This window comes from Microcaecilia unicolor, chromosome 4 (assembly GCF_901765095.1).
Source record: "Microcaecilia unicolor chromosome 4, aMicUni1.1, whole genome shotgun sequence".
In the NCBI taxonomy this organism is placed as follows: Eukaryota; Metazoa; Chordata; class Amphibia; order Gymnophiona; family Siphonopidae; genus Microcaecilia; species Microcaecilia unicolor.
The window spans coordinates 356,123,913-356,149,308 of NC_044034.1; the positions used below are offsets into that span (position 1 = coordinate 356,123,913).

At 47.7% G+C, this 25,396-nt stretch overlaps 1 protein-coding gene across 6 annotated transcripts in view; it reads left to right on the forward strand.

Moving 5' to 3' along the window:
* The window catches only part of SH3KBP1 (SH3 domain containing kinase binding protein 1), a 513,036-nt gene that overhangs the window by 267,585 nt on the left and 220,055 nt on the right, over window positions 1-25,396 (forward strand). For all 6 annotated transcript variants that reach the window (XR_003942025.1, XM_030202268.1, XM_030202267.1 and 3 more), the window contains one exon: window positions 8,873-8,979. Coding sequence is in view for 5 of the 6 variants with exons in the window: in XM_030202268.1 (XP_030058128.1) it covers window positions 8,873-8,979 (107 nt within the window). In the remaining variant the exon portion in view is untranslated. The remainder of the gene's footprint in view (window positions 1-8,872; window positions 8,980-25,396) is intronic.

Here is a 25,396-nt window from a genome sequence, read left to right on the forward strand (position 1 = left end):
CCTGTGTCCGTTTCCCGGCAAACAACTGTTCACATTACTAAAAACCAGAAGAATTTACCAATATTGGGTGCCCTAATTTAATACAGTAATTACTGCACAGAGGCTGAAAGCTGACCATGAATGACGACTTAACTGCCCTCTCACCTGTACCTTTAATCTCTTCAGAAGAGAGTTGAAGCACATGGCCCAGTAGCATAGAGAACTTTTATGAGCTTCTGTTCATGTTGCAACTCCTAAATGGGGTTCTTGCCTTACTTGTGTCCATTTTGGATAAACCAAGTTTCCCTGATGATGGAACACATATGATAATGATGGCTATCACTAAACTTGTATGGCTGTTAGGGTTTACAAATATGAGAAGGATGACAACAGGATCCACCTTCTAACTCTTATAGCTGAGCTTGGTTGAAGCTCTGTTTCTCTAAAATGTTTGTGCACTCTTGTTACAGTATTTGTCTCCTAACGTTAGTACTAAAACTATATTTTTATGTCTGCCTCCCCTGTCGTTGATTCACTGTCTCACTCTGTATCCCATTACAGATCAGCCTTCTGTTTCTAAGGAACTCCACATATCTTAGCCCTCCTTTGTCAGGATATCCCATTCTACGTTATTTGTCTTTCAGAAACTTACCTCCTCTCTTTCATGCTCCAAAGCATTATTTCGTTCTTCTCCACTGGTCTTGACATTGTCCTCTCTTGCAGAATGTCTTTCTCTATCTGAAGGCCTGCCTTTCTCAAGCAGGTATTCAGTGAGTCTCATCACTTACTGTTTCATTGCCCCAAGCTGCAGATGTTATAAATAAATACATTTACGTTTATTACCTGCCTTTCGAATGATTACACAAGATGAATGACAACAAGAAAGTATTTCAGTGAAACATGTAAATCTAGTGCATAACCTACTCATTCATCAGACTCATTGACACAATATTAACCCCCCAACCCTCACATATCCATTTCTCCGTCCTTCCAATGATTCTTTTCTAAGGCCAGCCATCCCAACCCCTTTCCCAATAAAACCAGTCTCAACCCAGTCTTTAGTCACTGCATCCTCAATATTCTAACATAATACCCTGTCATCCCAAACCATTTTAGCATAAAAAATCATTCTAAAAAGGTAATGCTTGTTCATAAAAACTTGTGTGATTTATATGAGTAATCCTGATGGGGTCAATAATCAGGACTCTGATTCTCAGGCTTTATAAACTGTTAAATGGCTCAAAAATAATGGCTAAGGAGTTATTTTACTAAGCTGTGGGAAGCGCTAGTGCTCGCTTACTACAACTTAAAATGGCTTACGTGGGACGCAAAGTTGCACATACTAAAAAATATTTTAAAGTTTTTTTTTCTGGGGGTGGAGAGTAGATGTTCTGTGCTAATCAGTTAGTGCATCCATACCGTGAGCTAACTGGTTAGTGGAGGATTACCATGTGAACCCTCACCAACTACAAAATAGGTGTTGGTAAGTGCTCCTGCAAAAATTTTTTTTTCATAGCTATTGTTATTATTATTATTATTTATTATTCATTGCATTTGTACCCCACATTATCCCACCTTTTTGCAGGCTCAATGTGGCTTACAGAGTGTTGTTATGATGCATTCATTACATTATCTTAGATACATTCAATAATCGGTTGAAGGTGTATGGTTTAGATGTAAGGTGCTAGGTAAAGTATTGTGAAAGGTGTTTTGATGCACCTGAGTAATTTGAGAATGGTTTATTAGGATGTATTTAGTAGGCTTTGTTGAAGAGATGTATCTTCAAAGCTTTGCGAAAGCTGGTTAGATTGTCCGTAGTTTTCAGGGCCACGGCAGCATTAGTGCATGCAGTAAAAATAATTAAGAGAAAACAAACTGAAACTCTAAATATCCTCAAGTCACTGACAATATAATGAAGAGTCCAATAATAACACAAAAATATATATGGTGACTGTTGAATAATAAAACACGAGGAAAAAGACCTCAAACACCTAAACGCTTACTGAAATTTCGGTGTCTTCTGCTGGGGTTGTATCATTCATCATTGGTCTAAAAAACCTTGTGATATTTTGATTTAATTTATTTCTTTATTACTTCCTTATTAATTATTTAATCCCTTTGTTTATAACAAAGAGAGGTTGAGGACTTAACTGACACCCGACGGCGGCCAGACCCGTGCCACTCAAATGGCTTCTTCAGGGGGTTGTGCCTCGACATCAAAACATGAAAGGATGGTTTCATACATTCGGATGATAACCATCTTGCTACTGGCGTGTTGTTAAAAATGTCAACACGCCAGTAGCAAGATTGTTATCATCTGACTGTATGAAACTGTCCTTTCATGTTTTGATGTCGAGGCGCACAACCCCTGAAGAAGCTGTTTGAGTGAAACGGGTCTAGCCACCGTTGGGTGTCGGTTAAGTTCTCAACCTCTCTTGTTTCATATATTTTATTTAGTTGTTACATTTCTATCCCACCTTTTCCCACTTACTAGTAGGCTCAAAGTGGCTTACATAGTTCCGGAGAGGTGGTTACAGACTCCAGTGTGAACAAATACAGTGTTTGGGTACTGTTACAGTGACAAATACAGTAAAGAAATACCAGTAAATAGGTTGGGGTGGTTCATCTCAATCAATATGCTAGGGAGTGATCATGTGTCGGGGTTGAGTACTGTTGTTACGTTATGTTGTTATGAATACAATTCTATGAAACAAGAATATAGTTGTATCATTGTTGTGCTGTGAAATGGGAGCTGTTTTTGAATAGAAATTTACAATTAAAATTTTTTTAACAAACAAAGGGATTAAATAAGTAATAAAGAAATAAATCAAAATATCATGAGGTTTTTTTTAGACCAATGATGAATGATACAACCCCAGCAGAAGACGCCGAAATTTCAGTAAGCATTTGGGTGTTTTCAGGTCTTTTTCCTCGTGTTTTATTATTCAATAGTGACCATATATATTTTTGTGTTATTACTTGACTCTTCATTATATTTATTTTTATTATTTATAAATTATAAATATATTGTCAGCATTAGTGCATGGCCGTTAAAAGAAAAATAGGAAACTGGCCATTTTCCAGCTACAGTAAAAATGGCCTTAGCGCACCCCTATGCAGATTTTCCCTGCATATTAAGGCCAGTTTTTAACCATATCTTAGTAAAGAAATCCCTAAATTAGGGGAGGAGCGTGAAAAATTGGTGTATATTGGTGTTTTCACATTGTGAAATTAATTTTTAGGAACTTTATTTTCTCCATTTTATTGATTTTTAAACATGTTAAAACAAATTAAGCAAGCAAACATTAACATTTTTTGATGTGTTCCATTTTTTACATGACATTACTGAAAATTTAAAATTGGTATCCTCTCTCTCTTCCTCAATTCACACTGTCATCTCCAGTAGACACTTTTCTCAAATTTTGATGTTCCTCATAATGTGAAATGGATCACTATCTCATGCTTTTGAGCAAGCAAAGAAAGAAAATTGTATTTATTTATTTATTGGGATTTGTTAACCACCTTTATGAAGAGGTTCACCCAAGACAGTGTACCGCATACACGAGACAGTTTGAGTGTGGTTTTGCCTTGACAGGTTTCTTTAATTTGCATTATTTATTAGCACAGCACAGTCAGCCTAGTAGAAAGATAAAAATTGTGTGTGGCTAGACAGTGCAGCTGCAACTATTCTGAACTCCTGGGTCCTTTTTTAAAATGTTTTTTTTTTTTTCGATTCAGGGAAACAAATTAAAAAAAACAAAACAAGCAAAAATCCCCATAAATCAAAAAACAAAACACAATTAAAAAAAAATACTGTTCACACTCCTAAATCAATAATGCAGAATCTTGTATTTCATGCACTGTATATCTAGGCAGAATATATTTGTATCCTGCCTAGGTACAGAGCAGGAAGTAAAGAGTTGCCTGCTTATAATCGAACAAGAAAAACGCCCAAGTTCTGACCTAAATCGGGAGATAGACGTTTATCTCACAAAAACGAATAACGCGGTATAATCGAAAGCCGAACTTGGACGTTTTCAACAGCATTCCATCGCGGAAGCATACAAAGTTGACGGGGGCGTGTTGGAGGCATGGTGAAGGCGGGACTGGGGCATGGTTATCACCCAAACAGAGATGGGCGCCTTTCGCTGATAATGGGAAAAAAGTATGCGTTTGTAGCTAGAATTTAGGGCACTTTTCCTGGACCCTGTTTTTCCACGAATAAGGCCCCAAACAGTGCCCTAAATGACCAGATTACCACCAGAGGGAATCGGGGATGACCTCCCCTGACTCCCCCAGTGGTCACTAACCCCCTCCCACCACAAAAAATGATGTTTCACAACTTTTTATTTTCACCCTCAAATGTCATACCCACCTCCCTGGCAGCAGTATGCAGGTCCCTGGAGCAGTTGTTAGGGGGTGCAGTGGACTTCAGGCAGGTGGACCCAGGCCCATCCCCCCCCTACCTGTTACAATTGTGCTGCTTAATGCTTAGTCGTCCAACCTCCCCAAACCCACTGTACCCACATGTAGGTGCCCCCCTTCACCCCTTAGGGCTATAGTAATGGTGTAGACTTGTGGGCGGTGGGTTTTGAGGGGGATTTGGGGGGCTCAACACCCAAGGGAAGGGTGCTATGCACCTGGGAGCGCTTTTACCTTTTTTTTTTGTTTTTGTAAAAGTGCCCCCTAGGGTGCCCGGTTGGTGTCCTGGCATGTGAGGGGGACCAGTGCACTACGAATCCTGGCCGCTCCCACGAACAAATGCCTTGGATTTATTCATTTTTGAGCTGGGCGCTTTCATTTTCCATTATCGCTGAAAAACAAAAACGCCCAGCTCACAAATTGTCGAATAAAACATGGACGTCTATTTTTTTCGAAAATACGGTTTGGTCCGCCCCTTCACGGACCCCGTTCTTGGAGATAAACGCCCATGGAGATAGACGTTTTCGTTCAATTATGCCCCTCTTGCTGTCCTGGCTTACAGACAGATTTAGAACTTGCAGCCAAAGGCAATAGAGAACCACCCTCACCCCTCCCTGCCTCATACAACCAAAGAAGAGTGGCTGCTACTGCTGTCACCTCCTCTTGGGCCCAGGGCCGGCAATAGACAGAGCTAGGCCCAGGATGGGACAGGGCAGGGCCGCCATTGCTGCTCCCCTCCACTTGGGCCTCCGCCCCCCCACTCGGGACGCCACCACCCCTGTCCCTCCGCGTCACCGCTGCTGCCCCCTTACCTTCCTGCGTCTGCTCCTCCCTCAGTCTGTTACACTTCTGATACTGTGTGCCGGGACCTGGGTTATCGCATTAACACAATCACCCGGGTTACATAGTAACATAGTAAATGACGACAGATAAAGACCTGTACGGTCCATCCAGTCTGCCCAACAAGATAAACTCATTTTACATGGTATGCGATACTTTATACCCGAGTTTGATTTGTCCCTGCCTTTCTCAGGGCACAGACCGTAAAAGTCTGCCCAGCACTGTTCCTGTACTAAAATTTCTGAAGGTAACATCGCAGACCCTTAAAATTTACACTGCAGCCCATCCATATCTATTCAGCCAAGATCAGGGCGCAGACCGTAGAAGTCCGCCCAACATTGGTTTTACTCTCCAATTACCGGCATCGCCACCCAATCTCCGCTAAGATTCCGTAGATCAATTCCTTCTAAACAGGATTCTTTTGTGGTTTATCCCACGCACGTTTGAATTCCGTTACCGTTTTCATCTCCACCACCCTCTCCGTGAAAAAATACTTCCTGACATTAGTCCTGAGTCTCCCCCCCCCCCTTTAACCTCAATTCATGTCCTCTAGTTCTACCACCTTCCCGTCTCCGGAAAAGGTTCGTTTGCGAAGACGGGAAGGCGGTAGATCTAGAGGGTTCCGACACACAGGAGCAGGAGAGAGACAGACCGAGGCAGCAGAACCTTCTGCCAGCCTCCGGAAGCCTTGCTGGCACTGGGCCCCCCTTGGAGGCCGAGACTGGGGAATCTTGCCCCCCCCCCCATCCCCCCCTCTCAGCGGCCCTGCTTGGGCCTATCGGAGAAAAACAGGAGGATCCCAAAAATATGTAGGAGTAGCTTAGAGCACCCAGCTGACGATCTTGGAAGCCAGGTTCAAATAGTAGTGTTCTTCTTTGTGATTTTGCCTCAAGCGCAAACATAGAAGCCCTTTTACTAAAGGTGAGCACATGCTGTAGTGGACATTAGCGTGTGCTGAGTGCCACGTGGCCCGTAGGTATAAAATTGGACATGTAGCATTTATTGTGAGCCCTTCAAGGCAGTGGCGTAGCAAGGGGGGGCGGGAGGGGAGGTGTGCCCCGGGTGTCAGCTCGGGGGGGGGGTGCTCCCTGCCAGCTCCCCCCCCCCAGGCGCATCGACACCCCCCGACCAGCTCCCGCACCCTACCTTTAAAAAGAATATCGGAATCCGAGGCGAGGCGCAGCGCCTCGCGCCTGCCCTGCACGTAAAAGAAATGTGGACCGTCAGGCCTTCCCTCGCTCTATCTGTCCCGCCCTCTGCTGATGCAACTTCCTATTTCCGCAAGGGCGGGACAGACAGAGTGAGAGAAGGCCCGACGATGCACATTTCTTTTACGTGCAGGGCAGGCGCGAGGCGCTGCACCTCGCCTCAGATTCCGATATTCTTTTTAAAGGTAGGGTGCGGGAGCTGGTCGGGGGGGAGGGGGGTGTCGATGCGCCGAGGGGGGGGGATGTCATTGTGCTGCACCCGGGGGGGGGGGCAACGGCAAACTGCCCCGCCCCGGGTGGCAGCCCCCCCCCCTGCTACGCCACTGCTTCAAGGACAGGGAAATATCTACTGCACCTGAATGTAACTCATCTTGAGGTACTACTGTGAAGGTGTGAACTAAATCCTAAGAAAATAGATATTTTTAGGACAGTCGAAATGAATATTCATGAAATGTATTTGCATATGGTTTTCTGAAAACCTGACTTGTTTCAGGTCCTTTAGATTCCTTGCTTAAGAGACAGAGAGACCGTAAAAGACTGTTTTGACAGAAGCAGGTTGGCACTTTACAGACTAACAAATTTATTGAGAAATCTGATGCCCTGTGGTCTTTGGTCACTGAAAGCTCTGCCACAGATTTGGTTAGTTTGTGAGGTGCCCCCTGCCTTTGCCAGTTTTTCTACCTCCTTTAAATGGCTCTTCGCAACCCCTCCTTTCTAAAGGAATTGTAGTTTTAAAATTCACAGTATGGTACACTTGAGTGGATACTGTGTTAATCGCAGCTGCTTGTGGGATATTCTAGCCAATGAGAAGGGTTTCCGACAGTATTGGTCTTAAATAAAACCTAAGCAGAACAGGGCTGCCTTAGGAATCCACAAATACGTGCAAAAAATTGATGGCCTTTTCTGAGTTAAAGGCAACTGTCCTCGTGCTGCATTGTATATAACTAATTATTCCTTTTTATAGAGCAGCTCCATTCTCACAGTGACCCCAGAGCTTGTTATCGCTTTAGCAGGCCATGCTGTCTCAACAACGTGACAGCAAAAATCATTTCCACCGTACTGCTCTTATCTCAGCTTGTCACACTCTGCACAGCATTCCAAGAATCTCCAGTCTGGCCAAAAGTAGATATAGGTTCATTGTGGCATAGTTAAGCTCTGACTCTGGATATCTTTTGCTTACTGAGGCAGAAATGCGAATTACTTGTTTGATCGTTTGTGCAGACTGAGCCAACATATAACTTGGCAGCGCTTGCATGGTCATCTCCCACTATATATCTTGTTTTGTGCTTTTCTCATCTGTATTGTTTTTATTTTTTATTTATTTGTTACATTTGCATCCCACATTTTCCCACCTATTTGCATGCTCAATGTGGCTTACATAGTACCGTAGCGGCGTTCGCCGGTTCCGGTCTGGACAAATACAAAGTGTGCACAAGTGCAAGGTGTGGTTGTGGTAGAATAGGGTTCATATATGGTAGATACATTGGGGAAACATTAGGTAGGAAGAGGGAGAGTTGGGGTGAGTCCGTTACGTTCTTGGTGTTGTTGTGTAGCAGGTACTCTGGTTCTTATGTTGGGTTGGTGGGGTATGCCTTTTGGAACAGGTTCATCTTTAGTTTTTTCCGGAACCTTAGGTGGCCGTACGTTGTTTTTACTGTTTTTGGCAGTGCATTCCATAGTTGTGCGCTTAAATAGGAGAAGCTGGATGCATATGTTGTTTTGTATTCGAGCCCTTTGTTGTTTGGGTAGTGGAGATTAAGATATGTTTGAGCTGATCTTGTTGTGTTTCTGGTTGGCAGGTCTATGAGATCTTTCATGTTCCAGAAAGGCTGAGGTGGGAATAGAGCTACCTAAAGATCATTTTAAAAACTTTGGCCTGTATGTGTAAAATCTGCTGGAATCCCATCTGCTTGACCGTTGGGCAAGTGACTTGGAAGGATGACCTACCAGAGTTTTCTTGCAGTGCGGAGAACGCATGTGTGATGCTCCAGATTTTATAAGACATCGAGGACCCCTTTTACCAAGCTGCAGCAAAAAGGGGCCGGTGCTGGTGTCGGCGCGTATTTCACATGCGCGCCGAGGCCCCCTTTTACCGCAGCTGGTGAAAGGGGAGTCTTGCCTTCCTGCAGGAAATGGCCGTGCAGCAAGTAAAGCATTTGCCGCGCAGCCATTTTGGGAGGGATACTTCCTGTATAGCGAGCGGTAAGCCCGCATCGGGCTTACCGTCGCTTAGAAAAAGGGAGCCCTAAGAGTCCTGGGGTCAGGCTCCCAGATTCTATCTTAGATTTATTTACCGTATCATACCTATCAGTCAGTTATGCCTCTGCTGCTCTTACCAGTTCCAGACAATGTGCTTACGAGCGCACAGCATGTACTAAAGTTCCCTTGTTAAATGAGATTTTCATTTTTGCTTCCACATGCAGGCGACAAGAGCCGCCGGAGAAGGTGTCAAGTGGCTTTCAGTTACATGCCTCAAAATGAAGATGAACTGGAGCTGAAAGTGGGTGAAATTATTGAAGTTCTGGGAGAAGTAAGTACTCTGCACCCTAAATATGCTTATAAATGATTTTTTTAACTTTCTATTTACAACATTATTATTATTATTAGCATTTGTATAGCGCTACTAGACGCATGCAGCGCTGAACATCATCTAGGTATGCAGCATTGTATAAGATAACACATAATGGTTTGGATTTTTTAGCCTGCCTTTCCAAATAATGCTCAAGGCACCTTACAGCATTATTACTAATTCAGATACGATAATTCCCTGCCCCCTCCTAGCTTACAATGTAAGAGGCCAACGCAGAAAGCTACTGTGATCCTAACCACACGGTTACTGTGGGTCAGTGTTCCCTCTAAGATGAGTGTGTGAGCGATCACTCACACAAACCGGGAGTGTCGCTCACGGTCAGTGTTCGCCAGTATGCTTATTTTTTCTAGCAAAACAGGTGCCGGTACTCAAATGCTAGGCCATCCTTCAGGAGTGGGGTGATCACTGCGGGACCCACCCCATAATAGCCAGGCCCCCTGCAACCGGTCACCAAATATATGACAAGGCAGAATTGGTGTGTAGAGCCTGTGCTCTTTCATTAAAACTTAGGGTCCATGGGTCAATTTTAGCAGACAGTGGAAAAGGTGCTGGTACTCACTACTCCCAAGTACCCCCTCAAAAAAAGCCCTGGTGTTCGCTCACTGTCTCGTTCCTCCGCGTTTCCCCCTCCACTGATGCCCCGACGCACCTCACTCCATGACGTTCCTCGGGGCAGCGGTGCATCCTGTTCTACTACAGCTCTGCATTCCATATTTTGCAATACCAGGTCCCCCTTACACAATCCCACTGTGTTCACTTAAAAATACTTTAAAAATATATATCCCTAGCCTATGGCCTGCACTCTTGTCCAGCAGTCCATCATCACTGCCGCCTCTGGCTTCTCTGATTTTGACCCTTTCACTTTACCTCTTCTTTCCACCAGGGGCGTAGCCAGACCTTGTCAGCAGGGGGATCCAGAGCCCGAAGTGAGGGGGCACATTTTAGCCCCCCCCCAGCGCCACCACTCCCCCGCCACTTTCGACCCTCCCCCACCACTTTTAACCCACCGCCGCCAATCACCTTTGCTGGTGGGTGTCCCCATCCCATGCCAGCTGAAGTCCTCTTCAGCGCCGGTCTCTGGCGTGTTTGCTGATCTGTGTTTGTGAGTCCTGACTTCTGACATCCTGCACATTCCTACGTGTTGGAGACCCCTGCCAACAAAGGTACCTGGCGGCGGGGGAGGGTCGGCAGTGGCGGGAGGGGTAGAAAGTAGCGGGGGAGGGTCGGCGGCAGGAGGGTGGAAAGTAGAGGGGGCCATGGCTAAATCTGTGGGGGTCCATGCCCCCGTGACCCCACCTAGCTACGCCCTTGCTTTCCACTAGTCCCACATTAGACAATATCCCCCTTATCTGGAAACACTCTTCAAGGAACCTAACTTGATTTCTCTGACCCCACTAGTTTTCATCTAATTTCAAAACTCTCTTTCTTTTCTAAACTCCTGGCTGTCCAGATATTTTGCGGTAAATGCCATGATTAGGAATTAGGATGTGTTAGTGGAATACTGCAGAAAAATTGTTAAAGAGGAAAATGATCCCTATTCACAAATTCTACTAGGACAAATTACAAAATTTGCTCCTTAGATAGCTCAGGGGGACCTCCCCACTCCCACCTGCACTTTTTCAGCTTTTGGCGCTCACTCAAAAAAAAATTGTACGCAGCAGGTTGCTCCTTGGAAGGAACACTACTGTGGGTTGTACGTGCATGTTACTGGCCAAGCAATACAGAGAGGGGTTGAGTGCGGAAGACCTGACTGAACACTGCACGTATGCTAATACAGAGTTTTATATAGTTTCTACACCAGTGATTTCCAAACTCTCTTCAGGTGTTCCCCGTCAGTGCAAGTTGTAGCTAGTCGGACAGGAGGGATCCTCAGTCATTCCTGCCCACGCCATTTCCACTGACAAAATGGCTAGTGGGACCTTCAGCGGCAGTCTCGGCAGTCATTTTGAGATTGGATCCAACATGGGTAGGAGCTCTGTGGGTCGCTTCTGCCCATGTCAGCTTCAATCTCAAAATGGCGGTAGTCTCATTTGGGTGTGTGCTACACATGTGTAGAACCTAACGCGCCTTTGTAAAAGGGGCCCCTAAATAAATGTAAACTCCCTGTGCCTGATGTTTATAGAACTGGTGGAAATTGCAGCTGAATACTTGGTGTTGGGGGGGGGGGGGGGGAAGGGGAAGGACCCTGGTTAATCTGTGAAAATGCTGAATGCCCATCTGTTTCATCATTAGCTGTTCAGAACACAGTAGGATAAGCTGCAGTCATGAGGATTTTTACATTGCACATGATCTGCTGAGGAATTCATGTCAAGTATCGACACCCCAGATTACACCCTTCCAATCTCAGACAGCCTGAAAATCCTCGGTGTTACATTGGATCGCAACTTAACACTAGAGAGTCAAGTGACATCCACAACAAAGAAAATGTTCCACTCAATGTGGAAATTCAAACACGTGAAACAATTCTTCCCGAGGGAAAATTTTCGCAACCTGATACAATCAATGGTACTAAGCCACGTAGACTACTGCAATGGAATTTATGCGGGTTGCAAAGAACAAACCTTAAAGAAACCTCAGACCACTCAAAACACGGCAGCTAGGCTTATATTTGGTAAAACGCGATTTGAAAGCGCAAAACCCCTCCATGAAAAACTACACTGGCTCCCAATCAAAGAATGCATTGCTTTCAAAATCTGTACCCTGGCCCACAAAATTATCTACGGTGAAGCCCCGGGATACAAGACAGACCTGATCGACTTACCAACTAGGAACACATCTGAATCAGCACGAACCTATCTAAATCTGCGCTACCCAAGCTGCAAAGGTCTTAAATACAAATCAACTTACGCATCCAGTTTCTCCTACTTAAGCACACAACTGTGGAACGCACTACCAAAAGCTTTGAAAACGACGTACGACCATCTAAACTTCCGTAAAACACTAAAATAAAAAGGCATACCCTACTGATCCAACTTAAATGCCTAATCTCCACAACACAACAAACTAAAGAATGTAATGGACATGACACAACTCTTCCGCTGTACGATTCCCTAATGTGGCTATGCCACATGAACTTTATCTTACCACAACATCACAGTGTATTTGTTCACACTGGAGTCTGCAAACACCTCTCCGGTACTATGTAAGCCACATTGAGCCTACAAATAGGTGGGAAAATGTGGGAAACAAAATAAATAAAATGTCTTTGGTGAATCTAATTAACTATTGAACCTTACTGGCCATGCTAACCAAGAATTATGTATCATTCTCTATGGTGTCTCCCTATGCCTCAGACAGTGAAAAGGATGGTCTCTGCTCAGTTCATTTTCAGGGAGAGCTGTTTGGCAACTGAAAGAGCAAATGATAAATCCATATTTATTATCCCATCAGCAATAGAGCTAATTTATTTCCTTCAAGGGACGTATTTTGCATTCATGTTCTATATCGCCAAGTTATAAATCATTCTGGTTTTACAAAACTCTCTGCTTTTTGTCTCAGTCTCTCTATGAAATCTTTGAGTTTTGCATTCTTAAAAATATTGCTTTTCACTTGAGTATATGATGGCTAGAAGTAAAATAAAATAAGTCATGTTGAATGAGATTTCAGTGTGCTTTTAAAATCAGGCTTCAGTTATGCATACTATTCATCTCAGAATCCCCATCATGTCAGTCAAAAAGCAAGAGGATGTAGTGTAAAAAAATGTTTTAGTCTATTATTTACTGGAATATTGTAGTACATTTAGGGTACAGCCCTTGATGCAACCTGCTTATTTCAGACCCAACGTGTAGTATTTAGGGGTTTCACAGTGCTTTCAGTTCATATTCATGTGCTGCTGTGGCTAGGAAAGCGAATAGAATGTTGGGTATTATTAGGAAAGGTATGGAAAACAGGTGTGAAGATGTTATAATGCCGTTTTCTCCGAGGACAAGCAGTTCTCACGACTGGGTGACGTCCGCGGCAGCCCCCACCAACCGGAAAAAAGCTTCGCGGGACGGTCGGCACGCAGGGCACGCCCACCGCGCATGCGCGGCCGTCTTCCCGCCCGTGCGCGACCGCTCCCGCCAGTTCCTTTTTTTCCGCGCCTGGAGAGAGTCGTGCCTGTGCCGCTCTCTCTTTTTCAGCCCCGGAAAACCGTCGCATTTACGCGAACTTCTTCTTTTATTTCTTTTCTTCTTTTTTTAAGTGCCGCGCGCTCCACTTTTCTTTTCGAAAAAAAAAAAAAAAGGAGCACGCGCTCCCATTTTCCCTCGCTTCCAGCGGGGACGTTGCGTTGCGGCCTAGTGGCCGCACGGTCGTTTCTTTTTCGAGGTGTGATTTCCGCCACCATCGACGACTTTAATTTCGCCGACGCGATTTTTCCGTCGATGTCCTCGAAGGTCCCGAGTGGATTTAAGAAGTGTGGTCGGTGCGGCCGGCCCATCTCGCAGACCGACACCCACGCTTGGTGCCTCCAGTGCCTCGGGCCGGAGCACAATTTCAAGTCGTGTCCCCTGTGTCTCGGTCTCCGGAAACGGACTCAGGTTGCGAGGCAAGTTCAACGGGACCGTATTTTTGGAACTTGCGCCGGCCCCTCGACGTCGACTTCGACGGCATCGGTATCGACGCCCGGCCCTTCGGTACCGGTATCGATGCCCGAGACATCGGCACCGATGGCATCGACCCCAGGAGAACAGGTCCCGTCGGCCCGCCGGTCCGCCGGTGAGGGTAGAGGTGAGAGGCCGCGTGGGCAGTCGGCCCCGGTCACTCCCTCAGCCCATGGCCCACGGGACCGAACCCTGTCTGACCCGGTCCCTGGAGACCGAGGGGGATCGTCATCCTCCTCCTCCATGCCTCCCGGCACCGGTGACGGGCATCGGAAGAAGGATAAGAAGCGCCGTCACCGGTCGCCCTCGATGCATATCGGAGAGGAGTCGACGCCGAAGCGTCTCCATCGAGAGGAGAGATCCCCGTCGGTGATAGAGGTGCCGACGCAACAGGGTCCCGGCACCTCGGTGTCGTCTCCTGGCTCCCATCAGATTCTGGCACCGACACCCCTACCGGCCCCACCGCCTTTCCCGGCAGCGGGCCTGGACGAGTGCCTCAGAGCCATCCTTCCGGGGATCCTGGAAGGGCTGATGCGCCAGGCTGTGCCGGCGCCGGGGGTGCTTGCGCCCTCGGCGCCGATGACTGTGGCGCCGGCGAGCTCTAGCCCGGCGCCGGGGCAGTCGACACCACCGCCGCTTGCGGTGCCGGTCTCGACCGCCACGCAGGTGGAGTCCCCGTCGACGTCGATGGAGGGAGCTCCGTCCCCGCCGACGCGGGAGCCCACCGCTCGACGACACCGAGACCTTGGTGCCTCGACGTCGAGCCGGGCCCGGTTCAGGACTCAGCTACATGAGCTTATGTCCGATACCGAGGATGAGGACTCGTGGGGGGAAGAGGAGGACCCTAGATATTTCTCCTCAGAGGAGTCTACAGGCCTTCCCTCGGACCCCACGCCTTCACCGGAGAGGAAGCTCTCGCCTCCTGAGAGTCTCTCCTTTGCCTCCTTTGTGCGGGATATGTCTATCAGCATTCCCTTTCCCGTGGTCTCTGTGGAAGAGCCGAGGGCCGAGATGCTCGAGGTCCTCGACTATCCATCACCACCTAGAGAGTCCTCCACGGTACCGCTGCACAATGTCCTCAAGGAGACACTGCTTCGGAACTGGGTGCGACCATTAACTAATCCCACCATTCCCAAGAAAGCAGAGTCCCAGTACAGGATCCACTCTGACCCAGAGTTAATGCGGCCCCAATTGCCCCATGACTCGGCGGTCGTGGATTCTGCTCTCAAGAGGGCACGGAGTTTGAGGGATACCGCCTCGGCGCCCCCGGGGCGGGAGTCTCGCACTCTGGACTCGTTTGGGAGGAAGGCCTACCAATCCTCCATGCTCGTGACCCGCATCCAGTCATACCTGCTCTATATGAGCATCCACATGCGGACCAATGTGCAACAGCTGGCGGACCTGGTCGATAAGCTCCCGCCGGAGCAGTCCAGGCCTTATCAGGAGGTGGTCAGGCAGCTGAAGGCGTGCAGAAAGTTCCTGTCCAGGGGTATTTATGACACCTGTGACGTGGCATCTCGTGCTGCGGCCCAAGGTATAGTGATGCGCAGGCTCTCATGGCTGCGTGCCTCTGACCTGGACAACCGCACCCAGCAGAGACTGGCCGACGTCCCTTGCCGGGGGGATAACATTTTTGGTGAGAAGGTCGAGCAGATGGTGGACCAACTGCATCAGCGGGAAACCGCTCTCGACAAGCTCTCCCACCGGGCGCCTTCAGCATCCACCTCCACAGGTGGACGTTTTTCCCGGGCCCGGCAGGCTGCACCTTACTCTTTTGCGAAGCGTAGGTACAACCAGCCGGCCCGAAGGCCTCGCCAGGCACAGGGACAGCCCCAGCGCGCTCGTTCTCGTCAACAGCGTGCGCCTAAGCAGCCCCCTGCGCCTCCACAGCAAAAGCCGGGGACGGGCTTTTGACTGGATCCACGGGAACATAGCCGCCCTACAAGTGTCCGTACCGGACGATCTGCCGGTCGGAGGGAGGTTAAAATTTTTTCACCAAAGGTGGCCTCTCATAACCTCCGACCAGTGGGTTCTCCAAATAGTGCGGTGCGGATACGCCCTGAATTTGGCCTCCCTGCCTCCAAATTGTCCTCCGGGAGCTCAGTCTTTCAGCTCCCATCACAAGCAGGTACTTGCAGAGGAACTCTCCGCCCTTCTCAGCGCCAATGCGGTCGAGCCCGTACCACCCGGGCAGGAAGGGCAGGGATTCTATTCCAGGTACTTCCTTGTGGAAAAGAAAACAGGGGGGATGCGTCCCATCCTAGACCTGAGAGGCCTGAACAAATTCCTGGTCAAAGAAAAGTTCAGGATGCTTTCCTTGGGCACCCTTCTGCCAATGATTCAGAAAAACGATTGGCTATGTTCCCTGGATTTAAAGGACGCATATACTCACATACCGATACTGCCAGCTCACAGACAGTATCTCAGATTCCGCCTGGGCGCACGGCACTTTCAGTATTGTGTGCTGCCCTTTGGGCTCGCCTCTGCCCCACGAGTGTTTACCAAGTGCCTCGTGGTGGTAGCGGCCTACCTACGCAAGCTGGGAGTGCACGTGTTCCCATATCTCGACGATTGGCTGGTCAAGAACACCTCGGAGGCAGGAGCCCTCCGGTCCATGCAGTGCACTATTCAACTTCTGGAGTTGCTGGGGTTTGTGATAAATTACCCAAAGTCCCATCTCCAGCCATCCCAGTCTCTGGAATTCATAGGAGCACTGCTGAATACCCAGACGGCTCAGGCCTACCTTCCCGAAGCGAGGGCCACCAATCTCCTGGCCCTGGCTTCGCAGACCAGAGCGTCTCAGCAGGTCACAGCTCGGCAGATGTTGAGACTTCTGGGTCATATGGCCTCCACAGTTCATGTGACTCCCATGGCTCGTCTTCACATGAGATCTGCTCAATGGACCCTAGCTTCCCAGTGGTTTCAAGCCACCGGGAATCTAGAAGATGTCATCCGCCTCTCCACCAGTTGCCGCACTTCACTGCTCTGGTGGACCATCCGGACCAATTTGACCCTGGGACGTCCATTCCAAATTCCGCAGCCCACGAAAGTGCTGACGACGGATGCATCTCGCCTGGGGTGGGGAGCTCATGTCGATGGGCTTCACACCCAGGGTCTGTGGTCCCTCCAGGAAAAGGATCTGCAGATCAACCTCCTGGAGCTCCGAGCGATCTGGAACACACTGAAGGCTTTCAGAGATCGGCTGTCCTACCAAATTATCCAAATTCGGACAGACAATCAGGTTGCGATGTATTACGTCAACAAGCAGGGGGGCACCGGATCTCGCCCCCTGTGTCAGGAAGCCGTCGGGATGTGGCGTTGGGCGTGCCGGTTCGGCATGCTTCTCCAAGCCACGTACCTGGCAGGCGTAAACAACAGTCTGGCCGACAGACTGAGCAGAGTCATGCAACCGCACGAGTGGTCGCTCCATTCCAGAGTGGTACGCAAGATCTTCCGAGAGTGGGGCACCCCCTCGGTGGATCTTTTCGCCTCTCAGACCAACCACAAGCTGCCTCTGTTCTGTTCCAGACTTCAGACACACGGCAGGCTAGCGTCAGATGCCTTTCTCCTTCATTGGGGGACCGGCCTCCTGTATGCTTATCCTCCCATACCTTTGGTGGGGAAGACCTTACTGAAGCTCAAGCAAGACCGCGGCACCATGATTCTGATAGTGCCCTTTTGGCCCCGTCAGATCTGGTTCCCTCTTCTTCTGGAGTTGTCCTCAGAAGAACCGTGGAGATTGGAGTGTTTTCCGACTCTCATTTCGCAGAACGACGGAGCGTTGCTGCACCCCAACCTTCAATCCCTGGCTCTCACGGCCTGGATGTTGAGGGCGTAGACTTCGCTGCGTTGGGTCTGTCTGAGGGTGTCTCCCGGGTCTTGCTTGCCTCTAGGAAGGATTCCACTAAAAAGAGTTACTTTTTCAAGTGGAGGAGGTTTGTCGTTTGGTGTGAGAGCAAGGCCCTAGAACCTCGTTCTTGCCCTGCACAGAACCTGCTTGAATACCTTCTGCATTTATCAGAGTCTGGCCTCAAGACCAACTCAGTAAGGAATCACCTTAGTGCGATTAGTGCTTACCATTATCGTGTGGAAGGTAAAGCCATCTCTGGAGAGCCTTTAGTCGTTCGATTCATGAGAGGTTTGCTTTTGTCAAAGCCCCCTATCAAGCCTCCTACTGTGTCATGGGATCTCAACGTCGTCCTCACCCAGCTGATGAAACCTCCTTTTGAGCCACTGAATACCTGCCATCTGAAGTACTTGACCTGGAAGGTCATTTTCTTGGTGGCAGTTACTTCCGCTCGTAGGGTCAGTGAGCTTCAAGCCCTAGTAGCTCATGCTCCATATACCAAATTTCATCACAACAGAGTAGTGCTCCGCACCCACCCAAAGTTCCTGCCGAAGGTGGTGTCGGAGTTCCATCTTAACCAGTCAATTGTCTTGCCAACATTCTTCCCCAGGCCGCATACCCGCCCTGCTGAACGTCAGTTGCACACATTGGACTGCAAGAGAGCATTGGCCTTCTACTTGGAGCGGACACAGCCCAACAGACAGTCCGCCCAATTGTTTATTTCTTTCGACCCTAACAGGCTAGGGGTCGCTGTCGGGAAACGCACCATCTCCAATTGGCTAGCAGATTGCATTTCCTTCACTTACGCCCAGGCTGGGCTGACTCTTGAGGGTCATGTCACGGCTCATAGTGTCAGAGCCATGGCAGCGTCGGTGGCCCACTTGAAGTCAGCCACTATTGAAGAGATCTGCAAGGCTGCGACGTGGTCATCCGTCCACACATTCACATCTCATTACTGCCTCCAGCAGGATACCCGACGCGACAGTCGGTTCGGGCAGTCGGTGCTGCAGAATCTGTTTGGGGTGTAAATCCAACTCCACCCTCCAGGACCCGAATTTATTCTGGTCAGGCTGCACTCTCAGTTAGTTGTTCTTCGTAGGTCAATTTCTGTTGTACCCTCGCCGTTGCGAGGTTCAATTGACCTGGGTTCTTGTTTTGAGTGAGCCTGAGAGCTAGGGATACCCCAGTCGTGAGAACAAGCAGCCTGCTTGTCCTCGGAGAAAGTGAATGATACATACCTGTAGCAGGTGTTCTCCGAGGACAGCAGGCTGATTGTTCTCACCTACCCTCCCTCCTCCCCTTTGGAGTTGTGTGTTTCATCTTTTGCTAGTCATTCAACTGGCGGGAGCGGTCGCGCACGGGCGGGAAGACGGCCGCGCATGCGCGGTGGGCGTGCCCTGCGTGCCGACCGTCCCGCGAAGCTTTTTTCCGGTTGGTGGGGGCTGCCGCGGACGTCACCCAGTCGTGAGAACAATCAGCCTGCTGTCCTCGGAGAACACCTGCTACAGGTATGTATCATTCACTGTATCGCTCCATGGTGCGACAGCACCTTGAGTATTGTGTTCAATTCTGGTCGCCGCATCTCAAGAAAGATATAGTAGAATTGGAAAAGGTGCAGCGCAAGGCGACTAAAATGATAGCGGGGATGGGACGACTTCCCTATGAAAAAAGACTAAGGAGGCTAGGGCTTTTCAGTTTGGAGAAGAGACGGCTGAGGGGAGACATGATAGAGGTATATAAAATAATGACTGGAGTGGAACAGGTGGATGTGAAGCGTCTGTTCACGCTTTCCAAAAATACTAGGACTAGGGGGCATGTGATGAAACTATAGTGTAGTAAATTTAAAACAAATCGGAGAAAACGTTTCTTCAGCCAACGCATAATTAAACTCTGGAATTCGCTGCCGGAGAACGTGGTGAAGGCGGTTAGCTTGGCAGAATTTAAAAAGGGGTTAGACGGTTTCCTAAAGGACAAGTCCATAAACCACAACTAAATGGGCTTGGGAAAAATCCACAATTCCAGGAATAACATGTATAGAATGTTTATACGTTTGGGAAGCTTGCCAGGTGCCCTTGGCCTGGATTGGCTGCTGTCGTGGACAGGATGCTGGGCTCTATGGACCCTTGGTCTTTTCCTAGTGTGGCATTACTTATGTACTTATTAGGCTGTAGATGGGGGGTGGGGGGTTGTTTTACTCTTTTTGCACAATTGCAATATCCCTGCCTCACTGTCCTTACTGTTTATACTATGCTTATACTTCCTGGAGATAATAAACAGACTGCCCACATTGATGCAAATATCATGATTATATTTTATCTATAGGCTTTGCACCAGTAATCCAAAGGAAAATGGCATGCATAGTTTTGTTTCGGTTATTGCTGTACATGCAGAGTAGCTGCAATATTTCTGCCTGCTTTATGTGCAGGGAAAAATATGAATTAAAATAATTTGCACAGATCTGAAAATGCAATCTGCATGCGTTATTTTCCTCTGCTGACATAAATGTGCCCTGGGACAGCCTCCTGAAAATGCAGCATGACATTTGTACTTTTACTCTCCACATAAGCAGTGGCACTGTGCTTTTCATATCTATTTTTCACCATTTTTTATTTGATGTAGGATGGAATTTTCAGAATCCTTCATTGTTAGCATCTCTGCATGAATTAAGTTAAAACTCAGAGGGATCAGCCTAGTAGCCCAGAAAGGGTGGCTGTGCAGAAGTTCTGGATTCTCTGTGGTGGGCCGAAACACGACTCGTGTCAAGTCATAAGTGCATAAGTAATGCCACACTGGGAAAAGACCAAGGGTCCATCGAGCCCAGCATCCTGTCCACGACAGCGGCCAATCCAGGCCAAGGGCACCTGGCAAGCTTCCCAAATGTACAAACATTCTATACATGTTATTCCCGGAATTGTGGATTTTTCCCAAGTCCATTTAGTAGTGGTTTATGGACTTCGTCTAACCCTTTTTTAAACTCTGCCAAGCTAACTGCCTTCTCCACGAATTCCAGAGTTTTAAGTCCTGGATGTTATAACAAAGGCGTTAATTTGGACATTTCTGCTGCCCTTTCTTTTGTCATCCTTGTTGTGACTGATTCATCTGTGTGTCTACAAGGGTTACTGTTCTTCTGTTTTCTTGCCGTCAGTTCTTATACACCAGTTCTGTCCCATAAGGTTCAGTGTGCATTGCAATTTAAGAAGAGGGAACTTTCAAAAAGAGTGAAATTCAAAGGAAAATAAATTACTCTGCTGCCTGTATGGCACCAGCCCCCGCAGCCACCTGTATGGATACCTCACAACCACTCCTAACTCCTGCTGTCGCGATGGCCTGGATGTTTCCAGTTTTGGCAGCAACATCTGTAGCTCCTAGCTACTGCAGTTACATGTATAACGTTTCATGATGCATGTACTTACGGTGCATGGCTGTTTCAGAAGACTGTCTTCACTGGTTTTGGTGGCTGACTACATGTTTTGCCGGTTGCTCATATGACTCAAGCTACAGAAGCCACCTACTTTGTGTGATTCTACAGTCTAGCTGTTTTGCACAACAAACTCAATAGCACTGGCATTAAGCACCACTGTTATACTACTGCAGGAAGCGACTTGAGGAGAGGGCTAACGTGAGTATAGCGACTCTGGCGGAATATAAGACGCGCAGCAGAGTTTTGGACAGATTGAAGAGGAGATAGATGGCTGAGCGGGAGACCAGCGAGAAGCAAATTGCAGTAGTCTAGGCGAGAGGTGATAAGGGTGTGGGTAAGGGTTTTGGTAGTGCCCTCGGAGAGGAAAGGGCGAATTTTGTTAATATTATAGAGAAAGAAACGACAGGTTTTGGCAATCTGCTGAATATGAGCAGAGAAGGAGAGAGCGGAGTCAAAGATGACTCCAAGGTTGCGCGCAGACGGGACAAGGAGGATGAGAGTATTATCTACCGAAATAGAGAACGGGGGTAGAGGAGAGGCAGGTTTAGGGGGAAAGAGGAGAAGCTCAGTTTTGGTCATGTTTAGTTTCAGGTGAAAGCCCACCTCATTGCTACTGCTTTCAACTCCTAACCATGACTCTCTTACTCAACACCCTCACTTATCACCCCTACCACTGCAGTTTCCCCACCCGTAGCTGTCTGTTCGTCTGTCCAATTTCGATTGTAAGCTCTGTTGAGCAGGGACTGTCTTTTCATGTTAATTTGTACAGCGCTGCGTAAGTCTGGTAGCGCTATAGAAATGTTTAATAGTAGTAGTAGTAGTACTGCAGGAAGTCTCTAAAATTGAGTTTTATTCACAGACTAATAGGCTCCCTTCATGGGTTGTCCTGTCTTAGGGCTCTTATGCCCTCTTCTTGCTCTTTCAAGGAAAAATTGGGTTTGTTTCTTGGTCTATGCATATCTTCGGTGGTCTATCAATTCTATTTTCTATTCCTTCTTATCAGGGGAATCACATCCTTCTCCTCTTCCATATCTTTTTTTTTTCTTTCCAGAGCCCTTCTAATTGCTCTTGGTTCTCTCTACTAGGTACCTTCAAAGGAGCTCTATGCCTAATTCAGTTTATCTATCTCTGTCAGTTTATTAAACTGGGCCGAAATCATGTCAGACTAGTTCTGGATATTCTTACAGAAAGTTACATGTTATAGTTCTCCCGCCTGACCGCTCCTCTCTTCTTGAAGTCTCCTTGTTGAAAGGGGAACCAAGGGGGTCAAGGTTCAAGCCACTGTAGATTCCTTGCTGGCTCTTCAGACATTGTTCCAGTTCCCCAGTCTGAACAGGGCAAGACAAATAATCTGTCTGCTTCCTTGTCGCAAAGAAGGAAGGCACCTTTCATCCCATTCTAGATCTCAAAGGTCTAAATTACTGCCTCTGAGTGTCCCATTTTCACATGGAAACACTAAGAGCAGTCATAGCCTTGGTTCAAGCAGGAGAATTTCTCACTGGCCTTGATGTCAAGGAGGTGTACTTGCATTTACCCATATGGTCGCCACATCAGCGGTTTCTATATTTTGTGGTGCTGGGCCATCACTTGCAGTTCATGACTTTGCCCTTGGGTCTCTCCACAGCACTAAGAACCTTTTCCAAAGTTATAGTAGTGGAGGCATGCCTTCCTTCGGTGCCAGGGAATTGGAGTTCACCTGTATCTTGACAACTGGCTCATTATGTGTCATGCTATTCAGACAGCATGGTGATGGCGGACAAAGTTGTCTGCAGTCGTAGGATTGGGTGATCAATTTCGAGAAGAGCAGACTAATTCTATCGCAGATGCTGGAGTATCTGGGCATTCTATTCAACACAGAAAGGGTGAGGATCTTGTTGAAGCTAGTTCAACAGATTTTTCTTCTCAGTCAAGGCATTCCCAGGGTCTGGGTCAATGACAGTGGCGTTGAAGTGGTGCTGCTGCTCTCCAGTGTCACAGAAGTACAACCTTCATCTTCCTTGGATTCTGTTTGCCAGATGGAGTATTCAATGATGGTTGTCACCCAGGAATTTGACCTTCAGAGCGACCTTTCCAGTAACACAATGGGAGATGGTTACAATTCAGGTTGGGGAACTCATTCCAAGTTCCATCTGGAACTGGGCTCCTGGATGGACCAGGAGTCTCACTGCTTGATAAATTGCTTGGATTAGGGTAGTGCAGAGTGCGTTATGTGACTTTACTCCCTCTCTGGCAGGGGCTTTGCTCTGAGTTTTCTCTGACAGTGCAATGGCAGTGGTTTATATCAACAAGCAAAGTGGGACCTGCAGCCATCCGAAGGCAATGGAGGTAGCCTCCCTCACGAGTTGGATGAAGAAAACTCTTCTCCTCGTGTCAGCAGCTCACATTTCTGGGTCCATGAATATGGAGGCGAAATTTCACAGCAGGGCACGCCTTGGACCTAGGAGAATGAGAACTATCCAGCCAGGGTTTTCAGTGAATTAATAGGGTTCTCTGCTTCTTTACTTGATGGCGATGAAAAGAATGCCAACAAGCCCAAGTTCTTCAGCCATTGGAAATAACCGGGCTCAATGGGAATCGATGTCCTTGCTGCAGCCCTGGTCACAGACACATCTACTGTATGCCTTCCCTCAGCCCAGATTGGTCCAGGGTCGAATACTTCTCGTAGCCACAGATTGGCTGCAGAGGCCATGGTATGTACATAAGTACATAAGTACATAAGTAGTGCCATACTGGGAAAGACCAAAGGTCCATCTAGCCCAGCATCCTGTCACCGACAGTGGCCAATCCAGGTCAAGGGCACCTGGCACGCTCCCCAAACGTAAAAACATTCCAGACAAGTTATACCTAAAAATGCGGAATTTTTCCAAGTCCATTTAATAGCGGTCTATGGACTTGTCCTTTAGGAATCTATCTAACCCCTTTTTAAACTCCGTCAAGCTAACCGCCCGTACCACGTTCTCCGGAAACGAATTCCAGAGTCTAATTACACGTTGGGTGAAGAAAAATTTTCTCCGATTCGTTTTAAATTTACCACACTGTAGCTTCAACTCATGCCCTCTAGTCCTATTATTTTTGGATAGCGTGAACAGTCGCTTCACATCCACCCGATCCATTCCACTCATTATTTTATACACTTCTATCATATCTCCCCTCAGCCGTCTCTTCTCCAAGCTGAAAAGCCCTAGCCTTCTCAGCCTCTCTTCATAGGAAAGTCGTCCCATCCCCACTATCATTTTCGTCGCCCTTCGCTGTACCTTTTCCAATTCTACTATATCTTTTTTGAGATACGGAGACCAGTACTGAACACAATACTCCAGGTGCGGTCGCACCATGGAGCGATACAACGGCATTATAACATCCGCACACCTGGACTCCATACCCTTCCTAATAACACCCAACATTCTATTTGCTTTCCTAGCCGCAGCAGCACACTGAGCAGAAGGTTTCAGCGTATCATCGATGACGACACCCAGATCCCTTTCTTGATCCGTAACTCCTAACGCGGAACCTTGCAAGACGTAGCTATAATTCGGGTTCCTCTTACCCACATGCATCACTTTGCACTTGTCAACATTGAACTTCATCTGCCACTTGCACGCCCATTCTCCCAGTCTCGCAAGGTCCTCCTGTAATCGTTCACATTCCTCCTGCGACTTGACGACCCTGAATAATTTTGTGTCATCGGCGAATTTAATTACCTCACTAGTTATTCCCATCTCTAGGTCATTTATAAATACATTAAAAAGCAACGGACCCAGCACAGACCCCTGCGGGACCCCACTAACTACCCTCCTCCACTGAGAATACTGGCCACGCAATCCTACTCTCTGCTTCCTATCTTTCAACCAGTTCTTAATCCATAATAATACCCTACCTCCGATTCCATGACTCTGCAATTTCTTCAGGAGTCTTTCGTGTGGCACTTTGTCAAACGCCTTCTGAAAATCCAGATATACAATATCAACCGGCTCCCCATTGTCCACATGTTTGGACCTGATTCAGCTGCTGGATGGGGATCCTCTCCATCTTCGCAGGTATATGGCCTACTGAAGCAAGGTCTGGTGCTCATAGAGGATCCATGCCCATTTGGTCTTCTGGCTTGGCCATTGAAATGGCTCAATTGAGATGAAAAGGTTATTCTGATTCGGTCTTTGCTACCTTGCTTCAGGCTTGGAAATGCCCTACATCCATGGCATATGCAAGAGTGTGGTGGACATTTGAGGGCTGATATTCTGAGTTTGGACCTTCTCCCTTCTCTACTCAGATCACGCACATCATAGCGTTTCTTCAGGCAGGTCTTTAGAAAGGATTGGCATTGAGTTCTCTAAAAGTTCAGGTTTAGGCTTTGGCCTGTTTCAGGGGCTGACTACAGAAGACATCTCTTTCAGCTCACCTGGATATCATTTGATTCTTGCAGGGGGTGAGCCACTTGTGGCCTCCCTTTTATAAGCTGTTTCCAGAGTGGAACCATAATTTTGTCCTTCGGGCTCTTCAGAATCCTCCTTT